This window comes from Felis catus, chromosome D2, assembly GCF_018350175.1.
Source record: "Felis catus isolate Fca126 chromosome D2, F.catus_Fca126_mat1.0, whole genome shotgun sequence".
In the NCBI taxonomy this organism is placed as follows: Eukaryota; Metazoa; Chordata; class Mammalia; order Carnivora; family Felidae; genus Felis; species Felis catus.
In genome coordinates, this window is record NC_058378.1 from 39,875,778 (window position 1) to 39,891,945 (window position 16,168).

The following is a 16,168-nucleotide window of genomic DNA, read 5'->3' on the forward strand; positions in this document are numbered from 1 at the left end:
TAAGCTGGCCAGTGTCCTGTCCTGGCTCTTCCACGGGGCTGTCGGGTGAGCTCCCAGACAGGCCACTTCCCCTGTCTGGTCCTCCGTCAGTCTCCTCATCTCTAGAATGACTATCGGCCCCCAAAGTTCCTGCCTGGGGCCAGCGTTCACAGAACCCATGACCTAACATGTGATCCCACCACGCTGCCGGTTCCTCCTGTCTTTCTGATGCAAGTTAACTTTAGTTCTTTCTTTAAAACAGAATGGAAAAGGGGCGCCTGGGTGGCGCAGTCGGTTAAGCGTCCGACTTCAGCCAGGTCACGATCTCGCGGTCCGTGAGTTCGAGCCCCGCGTCGGGCTCTGGGCTGATGGCTTGGAGCCTGGAGCCTGTTTCCGATTCTGTCTCCCTCTCTCTCTGCCCCTCCCCCGTTCATGCTCTGTCTCTCTCTGTCCCAAAAATAAATAAAAATGTTAAAAAAAAATAAATAAATAAAACAGAATGGAACAAACCATAAGCCCTTTTCTTAGTGCCCAGTTGTTGTGAGAGAAGGAAATCTGTGCTTCAGTGGAGGGAGCTGGCCATGACTCAGCCAGGGGTCTTCGGGGGTTGGTGGGGGGGGTTGGGGGGGGGATGGCAGGATTCTCTCACTGCCCTCCATGGTGCCAGGTGGTAGGCAGGCTGTCGTGGAAAGCGCTCAGGCAGGGGCGTAGGGAAGGACAAGCCTCCAGGCCCTGTCCTGATCCTAATGCCTCTGTAGGACTTGATGATGGACTTGGGCCACACTGGGCTTTTGCTTGACGCTCATTTGCTCTGAATGCATTTGGAGGGAATTAGACCCGGGAGCATGTCTGGGAGGAGAGCCGGAGACCGCGGGCAAGGACCACCCTGGTCTTGGAGCCCTGGTGACTCACTCACTTGTGCCTAGTCTGTACCTAACATAGCCAAGTCCTTCTCCAAGTTCTTGGGATGCAACCCTGAGCGAAACAGAAAACATCTCTGGGCTTAAGTGGGAGAGGCACAGTAGACAGACATACAGCTCATGTGGTCCACGGGAAGTGCCGTGAAGAAAGCAAGCAGAAAAGGAGGTCAGGACTGAAAGATGGAGAGCTGTCCACCTCGGGTGGTCTCTGAGGAGGTGAAATGAGGTGACCTGAGTGGAGTGAGGGAGGAAGCCCGAAAGGGACATGGAGGAACATTCTGGGCTGAGGGAAGGGACGAGTTTGGCGAGTTCCAGAAACAGTGCCAGGCTGGCCCGGAGAGTAGAGTTGCATGAGCCAAAGCCTGGCTGCCTAGGCCCTGGTGGGCCATGGCAAGGAGTTTTATTCTAAGTGTGAAAGGAAGTGAGTTGGAGAGTTTTGAGGAGGGGAGTTACCCGATGTATGTTTTTAAAGGACTGCTCTAGTTGCTTAGGGACCTGTGAGGAGGCCCCTGCAGGATCCAGACCTGCAGGGGTGGAGCATGGACAGGTAGGAGCAGAGAGTCAGGGAGAGAGCGTCGGATGCGCTAAGTATTTTGAAGGTGCAACCAACAGAGGGCAGGGTGAATGGGAGTCGGGTAGAAAGAGGCATCAGGCATGAGAGGTGTAGGTTTTCTGATCTAAACAATGGAGTAGGTGGCCGTGGTACCATTTAATGAGAAGGGGAAGAGTTGGCAGGGGCTGGGGCTGGGAGAGCCAGGGTTGTCACCCATCATATGTGGACAAGTCAGGTGGACATAGGGTATTTGACCCGGGAGCCGCTATGGCTGGAGATTGGGATTTATGGGTCAGCGGTGTAGACATGCTATGTCAGGCCGTGTGACTTATGGCCTCACCTAGAGGACGCCGGGGAGGACAAGGAGGCCCAGGCTGAGGCCAGCGTGTGGATGTTCCTGGAGGAGGACGAGCCAGCAGGGGAGGCTGAGGAGTGACAGCGCTACGTGCCCCCAAAGCTGAGTGCCTTAGCGTAGGAGGGAAGCTGTGTCTGGTCAGGTCAAATAAAGTGAAAAAAAAAAAAAAAAGACTTGACCTCCAGCTCTGGCAAGAGGGTCAGTCACTGGGGACCTGGTGGAATGGCGGGGAGGGAAGTCTGCAGGATTCAATGGGCAGTGATGGGTCACCTTTGGGCTTGTCTGCCCCTGCAGCATAGATACTGGGGAGGGAAAGGAACTAGTTAATTCCAGCAACTAGTTAATTCAGCGGGAGGACTGGAAAGTAGAAAAACCGGTGTGTGGTATACACAGGACTGTGTGTCGCTCCCTGGAGTGCAAGCCCCAGCCGGGCAGGGGGGCTCTGCCTGCAGGCCCCAGAGCTTGAGACGGTGCCCAGCACTGAAGATATACTCACGCAATACTAGTTGAATGACGTGGGGTCTAGGCCCTTCTGCACTGCGTGGTGTTTTGATCTTGGCCCTCTTGGGGCCTGTGTTCTGCTTTGTAAAACAGATCAGGTCCAGGCAGGGCATCTTCACAGGGGGCCCACAGACTGCTGTGGGACCCAGCCTCGAGGAGCCTGTGAACTCTCTGAAATTCCATCCAGAATCTTGGGCACGTAAGCATTTTCTGAAGGTGGTCTGTGATTCCAAAGAGGTTGAGACCTCCCGGGGCTTTCTTTAAAAGGCCTCTCCTTCCCACTCCAGCCTCCTGGGGCCAGCAGTGAACATAGGAGGCAGGAGTGTCTTAAAGTGTGAGAATATGCCTCGGAAAGGTGGGTTCTAGACAGACATAGCCCTGTTGTGTATCGTGAGGTAATAATGACTGGCAGCCAGATGCCAGCATAAAGTACTTAAGCAGAAAAGTAGGCAGCTTAATTTTCAGAGACCAGGTGTTTTGTTTTATATGGAAAAATCTTCTCTGGTTCAGGAACCTGTGTGGTGCCTGGGGGGTGGGGGGGCTCTTTCTTCGTACACGTGAGGCAGCCTAGCCCCGGTGGGATTGGGGGGTGCTCTCTTTCTGGGGTGAATGCACTGTTTAGCACAGGCCTATCTTAATTCAGTAACGAATAACCCAGTAACTAATAACACGGAGCACAGTTGTGCCCCTGGGCTCTGCGTCCCCCACAGCGGTGCCTGGTCCTCTGGAGAGAGGTTTACCTGCTCTAGGGACCTGTGAACGCACCTGGGGAGCTGTCACAGAGGGCGACGTCGTCTTCTACACCAGATTGTGCATTGAAATGAGTTGGTGGGCTTTCAGAATGTGGAAGAAACAGGGCAGGGCCCGATGTCTCTGCATAGTTTTTCCAGGACAGACTCTGCTCTGAGATCTTCACCTCTGGTCTCTGGAGCACGGGGGCTACTGGGGTTGAAGTTTGTCCAAATGTTCAGGGAAGGTAGGTGCGGGTTAGCCAGAATGCCTTGTCATCCGTTGGCCCCCGGGTGCAGTTCCTGTCATCTGCAGGGACGGAGGGCTTGCCTTACCCCCGTGCTGCCTGCATGGATATGAGCTGGGAGCATCCCTTGACTAGCAGTGTGGACGCTCCTCTAAGAAGCACGTTCATGGTGCTGCTTTTGGACCTAACTAACTCTCTCTCCCTCTCTCTCTCCTTTCCCCCCTCCCCGCAGTTGGCTGGAGTTGTCTTCCTTGGAGTCGGACTGTGGGCATGGAGCGAAAAGGTAGGTGTCCCTGTTACTGGGACCCTGGACATCAGGTAGCCCAGACCAGGTTTGTTCAGCTTAAATTGTTCCTTATTCCAGACTCCTCCCCAACAAACATTTCTTGCACGCAGTAATGCTTTGTAGCCATTAATCATCACACAGCCAGCTCTGAGAGATAGTTGTGACGAAAACTCCTGGGGTCCTGTGACTGGCTCTGCTTCCCCATGGTAGGGTCGCTGCTCAAGGCCAGGACTGGGCTGGTTGGGTATTTGAGCTCCATGAGTGTGGGGAGCCCTCTCTCCTGTTCCCAGAAGCCTCAGATGGCCCTGGGGGCTTGTCTGCAGCTGTGTCTAGGGCCAGCCTGGGGCCACCTTCTGCTCTTGTCTGTGCCTCTGGTAGCCAGCAGGCCCCTGAACACAGTTGTGTTTATTCCTGAAGTTCTTGTCCTGAGATCAAGGAGCAGGGCTGTGTTAACACGCCCCCTGGGTGCCCTGTGGGGCCGAGGCAGGTCTTTACATACCTGCGAACCTCCTCGCCCTGCCTGTGCAAGAGAGGTGAGGCGGGGAGAGTGGGCTCTTACTGTCAGGAAGGACAGGGGCAGTTGAAGCTTTGAAGGGGGGGGGATGAGACCCGTGAGCTGCAGTACCACTTTCTGCTCCGCGGGTGGGTGTGTGCTTGGGCGGGGGGGGGGGGGGGGGGGGTTCAAGAGAGCTGGAGAGGATCCTCACTACAGGGAGGACAGAATAGGGGAGGGAGTAGGAGCAAGGTGGACTGGGTCAGGCTCCTGCCTGGGAACTAAGGCATCCTCTTGAGGCTTAGGCCCAGAACCCCCTGTTGCTTCAGTGGAACCTCCCTTTGCTTTCTGGAAAGGAGGGAGGGCGCTTAGATCTCTGTGCTTTCTTGCCATGGCCTTAGGAACTGAATATGGCCTGCCTTTGGGTTTGGGCATCTTCAAGGTGGCCTGTGTACCCCTAAAGGGCGGGAGCTGAGGTGCAATGTCACTTTGCCCTACTGACAAGCCCTGCAAGCCGGCGCAAACCATGACTCCTAGCGCCACCGTGTGGCCACCGCCTGCACAGCAGCAGCTCCCCTGGCCGAGCCCTGAGCAGAGAGGCCTGGCTCCCCCTGCTCTTTTCTTCTTCCTCCTCTGAATCCTGGAGAACTGCTCTGTCTGTTTTGGGTCACACTAGCCACATGTGACTGTATGTATTTAAATTAGTTAAAATGAAACACGAATGAAAATTCGGTTCCTCAGTTCCACTCAGGTGCTCAATAGCACGGGTGACCAGTGGCTACCATTTTGGACAGTGCAGATGTAGGACCCCTCCCATCATCACCAAAGGTTTTGTGGACAGCGCTGCCTTCGTCTGCCTTTGGCGGGTGTTTTCCACAAGAATGTTCATACTGAAGCTGTTCTCATCTCAGGAGAGTGGGCTTCACCCTGAACTGAGTGCAGAGTAAGCTGCCAATGGCCAGAGGCCAGGGTGAGGGTCTGGCCCTAAGGTGCCTTGACCGTAGGCCATAGGGTTCCCCGGCACCCCTTCCCCACTCCAGGTCTGGCATAGGCACCCTGCAGGCTACAAAAAAAGCGTGGGGTCTGCCTGGTAGGAACTCGTAGCCAAGGTGGAGCCCAGGAATGCTCCATATGAGGGTCCTGGGAGCTGAGGTGGGCAGGGGTCATGCTGCGTGCTCTGGTCTGGCTTTTTTAAAAAAAAAATTTTTTTTTTTAACGTTTATTTATTTTTGAGACACAGAGAGACAGAGCATGAACGGGGGAGGGGCAGAGAGAGAGCGAGACACAGAATTGGAAGCAGGCTCCAGGCTCTGAGCCATCAGCCCAGAGCCTGACGCGGGGCTCGAACTCACGGGCTGTGAGATCGTGACCTGAGCCAAAGTCGGATGCTTAGCCAACTGAGCCACCCAGGCGCCCCTGGTCTGGCTTTTAATAGGAGGATTGAGCCTTCTAAGACAGGTCCCTGCCCTCATTTTCTCTCTGGACACCACCCAGCCCCCCAGGGCACCCCTGACTCCCCGAGGCTGATGTTGCCCTGCCTTCTCTGCCTCTTTCAGGGGGTGCTGTCTGACCTCACCAAAGTGACCCGGCTGCACGGAATCGACCCTGTCGTGCTGGTCCTGATGGTGGGCGTGGTGATGTTCACGCTGGGGTTCGCTGGCTGCGTGGGGGCCCTGCGGGAGAACATCTGCCTGCTCAAGTTTGTGAGTGGCCCCGGATACAGGGGTGGGAGAGGGCTGGGAGGTAGGGGTGCAGGCTCTGCTGGGCAAGCTTATACCTTATCTGGTCGGAGGGGGCCCAGCAGTGCGGGCAGGAGGCCACCTTTGGTGTCCACCTAATGGTAAGATTTCAGGGAGCACTCAGATGAGCTAGCTCCTCGTACCTGGAGAAGTTGGGCCGCTCTGGTTTTCAGCTCCTAGAGGCAAGAGATGGCCAAGCAGGGGCCTCCTCTCCCCCTCCCTTGCTTTTCACTTCCCTCAGAAGTTCTAAAGGCATTGTTCGCCACTCACCTTCGCCCTTCTTGGCTAAGATCAGACGATGTTGCCAGTAAAGTTAGGAAATCATTTCCCTCCTCCAGGGTGTGTGAATCTGTTGGGATGTGCGATGCAGAATCCTTCATTTCCTGGCAGCACTGCGAGTTACTAAGAATTTGGTTTTATATTTAGATACAAATTCATGTTGAAGTGCATTCAGTTAAAATTAAATAGCACCTGGTGGGGAAAACACCTAATCGTGTTTTGCAATATATTATTTGTCGAAGTGATTAGATCAAGCATCTCTTTCTTGGGCTTAATTTAAGAAGCAGAACATGGTTGGTTTGGTTTTTTTCCCCCTAATTTTGTTTTCTATTAAAAATATTGCAGTTAGTATCTTCCCTCTGTGCGCATGGAGGTTGGGTTTCAGAGGGCCTTCTGCGTGTGCGAGGGTGTATGCGCGCGTGCGCGGTTGTTTCTCTTCTGTCTTAACTCTGAGACCTTCACCCGCTGTGGCATGAGCTCAGTGTGACCAGTAATGATCATGGCCGGGGGAGTGTGCGCACGCCGCAGGCCAGAGGTCTGCCTGATGGGAGGGGTGTGGGGCTGTGGTGGACCCTTGCAGGATGCCCCACGGCTGTCGCAGACAGGGGCTCTGCGCTTCTGGAGAAGTCTTGACGTGTGCGGAGTAGGTAGTGGTAACGTTGGCGACTCCAGAGTTGTGAAGACACCTGCCAGGGAACTCAGGTGTCCTGCGTGAGCAGTGTGCTCTTAAGCAAGCCACACGCCCGAGTGAGCCTCAGTTTCCGTGTCCCTACAGTGCGGGTGACGGGTTAGATTTCTAGCAACGTGGATGGTTGCGTGTGCGAGGAGAGTGGTCAGGTACTGTGTCTGGGGCACAGGCTGTGCCCTAAAGGAGCTGCTTGCCTGGTGGAGGAGGTTAGCCACTCGTTTCCGGGATGGGGTTTCCTGCAGGGGAGAGGGAGACTCCTTCCCAGGAAGTGGGTGACACCGTGGCTGGGAGCTGTCTCTTCCTTTCCCTCACCTGACTCTTAGCCATGCTGTGGGGATGTGGGTAGGGATGCGTTATCTCTGTGTACAGGCAGGGCGGGGTTGCCAGCCCATAACATGGGATTCCTGGAGCTCCAGCGCCGGTCTCCTGGCGGCAGGCGGTGGCCTTGGGTCTGACGAGGGTTCGCGCCTGGCCCGGAGGCTGCAAATGTGATGACTCTCCCACCCTCGTCCCCATGCAGTTCTGTGGCACCATCGTGCTCATCTTCTTCCTGGAGCTGGCCGTGGCCGTGCTGGCCTTCCTCTTCCAGGACTGGGTGCGGGACCGGTTCCGGGAGTTCTTCGAGAGCAACATCAGATCCTACCGGGACGACATTGACCTGCAGAACCTCATTGACTCCCTGCAGAAAGCTGTAAGCACCACCCATGCTGGCCTCCCCAGTAGAGCACGGGCTTCCCACCTATGCCTGCGGTCCAGGCTGGGCTGGGGTGGGGGGCAGTGCAGGGAGGCCCTGGGAGGTGCCGCTCCTGCCTCTGGTCGGTTTAGCTTTGCCTGCTCATGGGTGCCTGGCGGCTCAGGCATGTTCGCAGCGTGCTCGCCCCCATTTGCATCAGGCGGGCAGTCCAGCAGCTCCAGTGGCCACCCTCCCCCAGGGGCCCAGATCTCTCCAGCCCTGGCCTCACAGGCGGCCGCAGGTCCCTAGGCGCTATGGGTACCGAGGGGTGGAGCGTCTCCCCCCACCGGCCCATGACTCACTGTCTGAGGCTATTCCTGTCCCCTTCCTCCCGGGGACCTTTTCCCCTTCCTGTTTAAGAGGGCAGAGCTGCCTGGAGGAAACTCCCCCAGATGGAGAGGAATGTAACCTCCCTGGAATATGTCTCCAGGGGGGTGTCTAAGCTGTCCCAGGCCTTGGCCTTTACTCCATCTGGCATTCAGTCCCCTGTGTGCAGCCACACCTGGAGGCTTGGAGCACAGCCATCCCCACCCTGGGAAGAACCTATTCCCCACGGCCAGGCCTATGCAGGGCTGTTGTTTGATCTTTCTGTGCTCTGCCAGAAAACCTCGCTTCCTCAGGGACTTCATATGGAACACTCTGGTTCTGAGAAGAGAATAATCGAGAAAGCATTAAAAATAACCATAGTCTACTCTCACGTTAACTAAGACTTGTTTACCCCCATGTCGTGTGTCCTGGGATCCGGCAAAACCCATTGGTGTGACCAGAGGCCCTTCCTGTGTTGTAATAGTGGCCTGCGTTCGTCTGCAAGGTCACATCCCAGCCATTTCCTACTGTCTGTCCCTCACTGTGCGGTGTTGACGTTGTCACATCGCCGCGGGCGTGCCGGTGTCTGCCCCGTGTGCGGGGCACTCTCGCCCTGCACTGGCCTGAAAGACATCGAGGTGGTCGCCCCTGCCGTCCCTGCAAATTCTTGAAAATCAATTATCCGGAGGGATTCGGTGCATCACAGAGCTTCCTCACCGTGAAATACACGGTGATCGTTAAAGCAGCTGGACCCACGGCAGAGTGAGGGTGGGGGCCATAGGATTTCATCTTAGACATAAACACAACCAGAATTCCTGGTTGTGTGTGCGTTGCGATCACCGCCACACCCACGTCAGCAATAAGGACACGTGTAAAAACAGAATCTGCTCTCGGTTTGGGATGCCATCGGCCTCACCGTGCCGTTTTTCCGTATGTTTGGTTTTACGTTTTTTTTAGACGAGTGGGGATGGTCTTTGCGAGAACACCAGATAATGGGGGCTGGTGGGGGAGGCGAGGGCAGAGACCCCAGGTCAGGGGCCGACCCCAGTCGCAGTTCTGTCCTTGGGAGTAGACGTCCAGCAGCTGTTTTTTGTAAAGAGGCACACAAAGGAACTAGGGCCAGCTTGGAAATTTCCTTGGGAGGAAGACACACTCACTGCCCACAAGGAGGGGTTCCCTCTCTGGCACCCCCCCCCCCCACCCCCCGCCGGAGAACTACGGCAGAGGGACTATGGCCTCAGGAGAGTGAGGACTCTGCTCTGGGATGAGGGGAGGTAAGGGGGAAGGTCCAGGGGAGGAGGGTCTGGACCTGAGTGCCGTGCCGAGGTGAGGGGGAGCCAGTCATGCATGTTGGGATCATGGGCAAGGTTTCCTGGTTTCCTTCATAAAGGGCTACTTGGGTCACCACGCGGGGCATCTCGGTGCATGCGGGAGGTCAGCGGGGCGGGCCTTGATTTCTCCGTGTTACATGGAGGTGCACTTAACCTCTCATGTCTGCTACCCCGTGGGCGGCCACAACCCCAGCTCAGAGCCCGTGATGGCTCTCTGCTTTTGTGATCACAGAACCAGTGCTGCGGTGCCTATGGCCCTGAAGACTGGGACCTCAACGTCTATTTCAATTGCAGCGGCGCCAGCTACAGCCGCGAGAAGTGTGGGGTGCCCTTCTCCTGCTGCGTGCCGGACCCTGCGGTGAGTCGGCCTGCCCGGGGCGCGTGGAGCGGTTCCTGACTCAGTCTGAAGAGAGTGCCCTGCGCTCTGTCCCTGCACCACTGCTCTGAAATCCTCTGTGTAAAAGTCCCAGGAGCGTTTTTGCATGGCCCACCTGGCTCTCGTCTTCTGAGTGAGGCAGGAGAAAACCAGTAGTGTCCCTCCCTCGAGGGGCTGTCACTCAGGGTGCCTGGACAAAATGCTACGAGCGTGGTGAGCCCTGGGCCGCGCTCCTCACTGTTCTCCGGAGAAAACTTTGCCCAGTGCACGGAAGCCCACGGGGGCGGTGGGCAGTACTCACCATCTGGGTGAGTGGTGGAGAATTCTCTCCTTTTCTTTCTTCTTCGCCTGTTCCCATTCCCTGTCCGTGGCCCTGGTCCCTGGGTTCCAGAAATGGGGGCTCCTGGGGGTGACCTGTGAAGGAGCACCGAATGTTTGCCTGAACTGAGCCTGAGAAGAACTGAGTCTTTCACAGCTCTGGGTGCACTGGTACTGGGTGCGTGTGCCTGGTACTGGGCCCCGGGGCTCCCGAGCAGGCAGGGCATCCTCGCGACCACATGGCCGACGCCCCCAGCCCAGGAGAGGCTCCGGTGTGCTGAGGTTGCACGGCCAGTGCCTGAGGTCTCCACTGTGACGGTGATATATCGAGCAAGTGGAACTCTTACCCCTTAGCGCAGGCATTGGCAAACTATGACCCGTGGTCTGGCCTGCTCTGTGTTTTCGGGTGATCTGTGAGCCAGGAATGGTTTCAGCCATTTTCAAATGGTTGAAAATCAATAAAAGCAGGATAATATTTTGTGGCAGGCGAAAGTTGTATGAAATTGAAGTTTCAGTGTCCATAATACATGAAGTTTTATTGAAAGACGGCCATACGCATTCCTCTGTATATCGTCAACATCTTCTTTCCTGCTACGAGAGCAGAGTTGTTGAGTAGTTGCTACGTAGGCGGGTCGGAAATAATGATCTAGCCCTTCACGCGTAGTTTGGCAACCTTTGTCCTAGCATGAAAGGTTACTTGGCATCGGGATTGCGGGCCATGAGCTATGGTGGAATTTGTACAGGTGTTTGCTGATATTTGGTTGTGACTTTTCTAGAGCCTTCTACCACTGGCTTCTCAAGAGAATAAAAATGACCAGTGTTTTTCTGCTTTTCTTACAGCAAAAAGTTGTGAACACGCAGTGCGGATATGATGTCAGGACCCAGGTGAGCGCCTATGCATGCAACTTTGAGTTTGTCAGGTTTATCCCCTATGGTCCAACTTCCTGATTTAGCACAAGTGCAAATTGGAGTGAGGAATCTAGGGGAGGTGCCATCTAAGCTGGGAACCAGCTGAAGAGCCTCCTTCGCTGATGGCAGGACTCACGGGAACGGTGATGGGCATGATGCCAAGCCCCAGCAACCGCGGTCACAAAATCTAGCAGCTGCTGCATGAGGGGAAAGAGATCAGATGGAAGTTTTGGGAACAAATGCTAACATTTGTTAATGGCTCCTTGGAGTCCCAGAAGGTGTCTGTCATATAGGAGTTCGAGCACATGGCTTGGCTTAACCGCCGTGTAGAGACGGTGGTGATAATAAGGAGGGAGATGGGTCTCGGGGCGGGAGAAAGGCTCAGTCCTCCAGAGCCTTCTTCAGGCCACAGCGGGTGTGCACTTGGATGTGAAGAGAAGGGAGTCTCCCCTTTACCTCCCCCCAGACCTTGCTCAGTGGCCTGTGGTGATATGGATGACTGTTGTTCTGGAGGGTGGATCTTGGGGAGTCCGTAGGCACCCCTCCTGTCGGCCATGGACACTAGGGATGTGTCCCTCCAGGTTGGGAGGTCTGAAGCCCCTTCCACAGTGGCCTCCATTGCATAGGGATGGGCCTGTTCCCCACATTGTCAGTTTCAATGCCGCTTTCAGGGGGGTCCAGGGCTGTGATAATCAGGTACCACAGACGGTGCCTTGAACAATGGAGATTTGTCTTCTTGGAACTCTGGAGGTTAGAAGTTCAAGATCAAGGCGTGGAAAGGGTTGGTCAGAAGCCTCTCTCCTTCGCTTGTAGGTGGCTGTCTCCTGTGTGTGTCCCCACATGGTCTTCCCTCTGTGTCTTTTGGTGTCCTGATCTCTTTTTATAAGGACACCAGTCATATTGGATTATGGCCCGCCCTGATAACTTCATTTCAATGTATTCCACCCCCCCCTGCTTTTTTTCATATGGTATTTGTCTTTCTCTGACATATTTTGCTTAGCATAATACTCTAGCTCCATCCACATTGTTACGCATGGCAAGATTTCATTCTTTTTTATGGCTGAGTAATATTCCAATTATATGGATGTATAGATATACGTATCTGTCTTTTATACATAACTATTTTACCTATGTTTTTCCTCAGATCTAGGATTAGGGTTCGGTTTCAGGCCAAAATAATGGTTAGGGTTGGGGTTAGGGACATTGTGAGGGTATGTGCAGTTCAGAGACCTCACCAGATGGTTAGTTTAGGGTTAGGGTTAAGGTAAGGGTTACGAATTATAATTACCTCTTTAAACACCTGTCTCCAAATGCAGTCACATTCTGAGGGCTCGAGGGTTAGGACTTCAATATCTGAATTTTAGGGGGCCACAGGTCAGCCCCTACCACCGCTGAAATGAATGACTTTTCCATCAGCGTTGCTATGGGTGAGGCTGTGTGTGGGTGGGTGGGGGTGAGGGCGTGCTGTGTGTGCTGTGGAGACATCCTGTGTGCCTACTGAGCCTCCACTAGGGGTCAGTATTGGAAGGCACCCCTTTGCTTATGACTGTTCCTGCTGGCTCTGGCTCGAGGAGCCAAGCTTCCCTGGGTGGGGGCCACACCCTGGGAAGCCACGGTCCCCTCCTTCTCCAGCCAACTCCTCTGACTCCGAAGGTGCCGAACATCCTTCCAGTTTTCTCTTTAAAGGCTTGTCTTCCTTCTCGGAGCCTTCAGGCCCCTCCCTGCCCTTCCAGTGTGGGCTCTGGAGAGGTGCCAAACCAGTCTGTCTTTCAGTCTGGGGAGGCCCTGACAAGGAGTGGGTGCAGGCCACCGCCAGGGAGTCTTGGGTTGGGCAGGGTAAAAAATGCAAACTGCCCGAGGAGGGGGCAGAGACCGAGGCAGGCAGGTGCGTTTCTCCCGGAGAGTTCTGTTTGTCCTTGGCACCCGCCTTGCAGCACCTTGGCTCCCACCGAGCTTCGCCCTGCCCTCGACAGGAGCCCTCTGGGGAGCCGGGGTGGGGACGTCCGGCGTGTGTTGGGCTCAGGTCAGTGGTGTTTCCCTGCAGCTGAAGAGCAAGTGGGACGAGTCCATCTTCACAAAAGGGTGCATCCAGGCACTGGAGGGCTGGCTTCCACGCAACATTTACATCGTGGCCGGCGTCTTTATCGCCATCTCCCTGCTACAGGTGCGTTCTCCCTGCCCTTTGTGGCTTCCTTTGTCCTTGTGGGCTGTGCCTGTTCGTTTGAGCCAGATTTTAGGCCTGGAAAGACTTTGGTGGCCAGGCAGTGAGCAGGCTGGCTCGTGGCTGCCGGGAGAACGGGTGGGAGAGAGCCGGGAACTCAGCGCATCAGAGAAACCAGGAGTTCCCCGGGGCGCCCAGGGCTTGGGAAGAGACGCTGGCAGCTCCCAGGTGGCCTCTGGGGCGGCTGCTGCTCCTGTGTGGAAAGTGCACTGTTTAGAAAATGTTTGGCTCTGACATTGCCATGAAGAGGGTGACTGAAGTGGCCCCGGGGTCGCCAGCTGTCCACACACTCCTTCCTCCTTCATTCCGTGAGTGTGTGTTGAATGATCTCAAAGGGAAGCTTAGACACAGAAGCATCTAGAAGAGGAAAGAACAAATGTACTTGCAAAACAAGCAAAGAAGTCAGACTTCAGAAAGGCTGGCTCATCGAATCCAAACCATAATGAGAATTTAAAGGGGAAATAAAAAGCAACATTCTGAAGGTCTCTGAGTTCACATTCGTCTGTTCCTGGTAGAAAAACAGTCTTCCCGCCTGATTACGCCGGTCACCAAGGTCAGATATCAGCACAGCTAAAATCAGGGAGAACCTTGTTTTTATTATGAAATCCAGCTTTACAGGAAATGTCAAGATTTATTGTTTTGAATCAAGTCCAGTCAGGTGGCTCTGTTATTTTAGGTTTAACTTTGGGTACAAAGTGTGTCCCAGCTTATGGGATGTGACGTGCGTGGTCATGTTGGAGGCAGGGTGAACTGTCCGTCTTGCTTCTGTGGTGCCTGCCGTTGACCCCTTCTAGGCCCTTGGGATATAGCAAAGTAGACCTCAGGGCTCTGTTTTTACTGGTGGGCTGGTCTTGTTTTGCCACAGGCCCAATTGTTTGTCTCTCTGCCGCGTCCTGAGCGTCTGCAGAGTGGACGTGGGACTGATGTGCACGGCAGGGCCCGCCTTGCCCTCTGCACCTGCCCGCCCCCATCGGGCCCCACTGCTGACAGCCTCTGCCGGCTTTGCTTTCAGATATTTGGCATCTTCCTGGCGAAGACCTTGATCTCGGACATTGAGGCCGTGAAGGCAGGCCATCACTTCTGAGGGACAGAGGTGAGCAAGCAGAGCTGAGCCACGCCGTGGAGGCCAGAGCCCTTCCCCGTTGTCACCTCCGTGTCCAGAGGGAGGAAGTGGATGCACCCAGCCAGAGCCGGAGCCCTGTCTTCGGCATCAGCGTGACATGACCTCTCTGCTTCTGTTTGCTGGTGCTGAAGACTGAGGGCCCCCCCCTCTAACCCGCACAAACTTGTGACCGAGACGCTCTCCCCCCGCCACCACTTGGGGTCTACCCAGAGACGGAGAACGTGTCTTTAAGCGGGGCTGGTGACTGAGGGACAGAAGGCTCCTGTGGCTGTGAAGGGGGCCTGACTCAGTTCTCCTGGAGACCGACTGTGTCTGCGGGGCACCCTGACCGCCCCACTCATGTTATCGGTGCCGGCCCGGAGGGCAGCCATCTGCTGTGAGTGGGACATGGGTGGGGGGGGGTGGACCAGAAGACATGGACAAGGCTTCTCCCAGCAGCAGAAGGGTGCTGCCTGTAACTGGGGAGGGGAAGGGACACAAGTGGACCGTGCCAGCGGAGCCTGTGGTGTCTGCACGACTCGGGGATGTTTGCAGGATCCTCAGCCACGTTCAAGTAAGCCTGAGCCATGTGTGGACCGGTGCCACGGAGGACCTCCTCTGCCGCCCCCTTCCAGGGCAGAAACCGCCCCTCTTCTCAATAGCATTATGCCCAGATGGCACGGGGGCATGGGCAGGGTTCTCCTCTGAGAGTCGGCTCTTCTTTTCTTAAAGGGTGTAAATAGTTTATTTATAGGGATAGGAATGTTCTCACACCATTTCTTCATTTCCTCTGGCATTCCCTCTAAGCAGCCTTACGCGGTGTCTGGGACTGAAGCCATCCCTTTCAGTTCCTTTGAGTGTCTCAAGACCCAACCCCATCAGCTTCTCCTTTTCATCCCTCATGACCCAGGTGCACACGCGCGCTCCCCCTTCCTCCGTGCACCCCCCAGCACACACGCACCCGCGCCCCTCCCCTGCTTGGCCTCACTGTCTTCTGGTCTTGGTGCTACTGAAACCGTCATCCGGAACTTGAATCCTGACCTCCCCCCACCTCCCCGCTGCGAGGCCGAGGAGCCCCAGCCTGAGAGAGCCGGCCCGGAACCTTTGACCAGGGCAGCTTTCGAGGCCACGTGGTCAGGGCCGCTGGCCGGCCTGGCATTTGCCTCCCCCTGGAGCGAATCTAGCCCGGCTCCTGCGTGGAGCCGCAGACCCCAGCCTGCAGCTGTGTAGAAGCTCGGGATGGTTTTTTTTTTTTTTTTTTCCCTCCCCTAACTTTTGTGATGACCTCCCCCCACTGTCCCCAAACAGGATATCTGTGGTGACCGTGTCTACCCTTCCTGGCAGGGCTATCCTGGGGCTTGCTCTTGGAAATGAAGTCTGTCTGATGTACTGAATGGTCCCCCCCCCCCCCCCCCCCCCGCCCCAGGGACAGCTGGGGCATTTGTGCGTCTCTGGGCTACTTTCTAACGCTTCTCTGGATCTCGTGCCCGTTCTGTCCTCATCGTTCAGGGATCGAGTGCTACCTTCACTTACTCGCAGAAGAAGTGTACATGCTAGTGTGGTGTATCCTGGTGGGTGTTTGTTGATGATGTTATGATACAGTTTTTTGTTGTTGTTGTTTTTTTTTTTTACAGTTTTCTCTGTAGACTAGAGGAAGAAGGATGCTTGTGTTTTCAGGAAGTATAATGCTTTTCTTTGACCGCCAAACTCTTTTATGGAATATATCTTTGTATTAATGCTGTTGTCTTGGCTGTTTGTGTTTTGGGTGACATCATGATGGCATTAAGTATCTCTGTGGTAAGCTCGGCTGCTGAGGGAACCAGGGGGATTGGGTGTGGCTGGGCACGACAGGGTGGTGGACGGTAAAGCCAGTTTATGGTTGGCACCGTCTGAAATAACTTCCGTCGAGTGATTTTTTTTAGATTTTTTTTCTAAGGTTTATGTACCTTGAGAGTGTGAGCGAGCACAAGTGGGGGAGGGGCAGGGAGAGAGAGAGAATCCCAAGTGGGTTCCACGCTCTGCGCTGAGCCCACGTGGGGCTCGATCTTACAAACCGATCACGACCTGAGCGAAAATCAAGAGTCAGACACTGAACTGACTGAG

At 55.2% G+C, this 16,168-nt stretch overlaps 1 protein-coding gene across 7 annotated transcripts in view; it reads left to right on the forward strand.

Moving 5' to 3' along the window:
* Positions 1-15,801, forward strand: part of TSPAN14 (tetraspanin 14) — a 57,059-nt gene extending 41,258 nt beyond the window's left edge. For all 7 annotated transcript variants that reach the window (XM_023240615.2, XM_019813399.3, XM_019813400.3 and 4 more), the window contains 7 exons: positions 3,517-3,567; positions 5,620-5,766; positions 7,290-7,460; positions 9,372-9,497; positions 10,674-10,718; positions 12,787-12,906; positions 13,976-15,801. In XM_023240615.2, the coding sequence (XP_023096383.1) occupies positions 3,517-3,567; positions 5,620-5,766; positions 7,290-7,460; positions 9,372-9,497; positions 10,674-10,718; positions 12,787-12,906; positions 13,976-14,047 (732 nt within the window). In that variant the 3' untranslated portion in view covers positions 14,048-15,801. The remainder of the gene's footprint in view (positions 1-3,516; positions 3,568-5,619; positions 5,767-7,289; positions 7,461-9,371; positions 9,498-10,673; positions 10,719-12,786; positions 12,907-13,975) is intronic.
* The last annotated feature ends 367 nt before the right edge of the window (positions 15,802-16,168 follow it).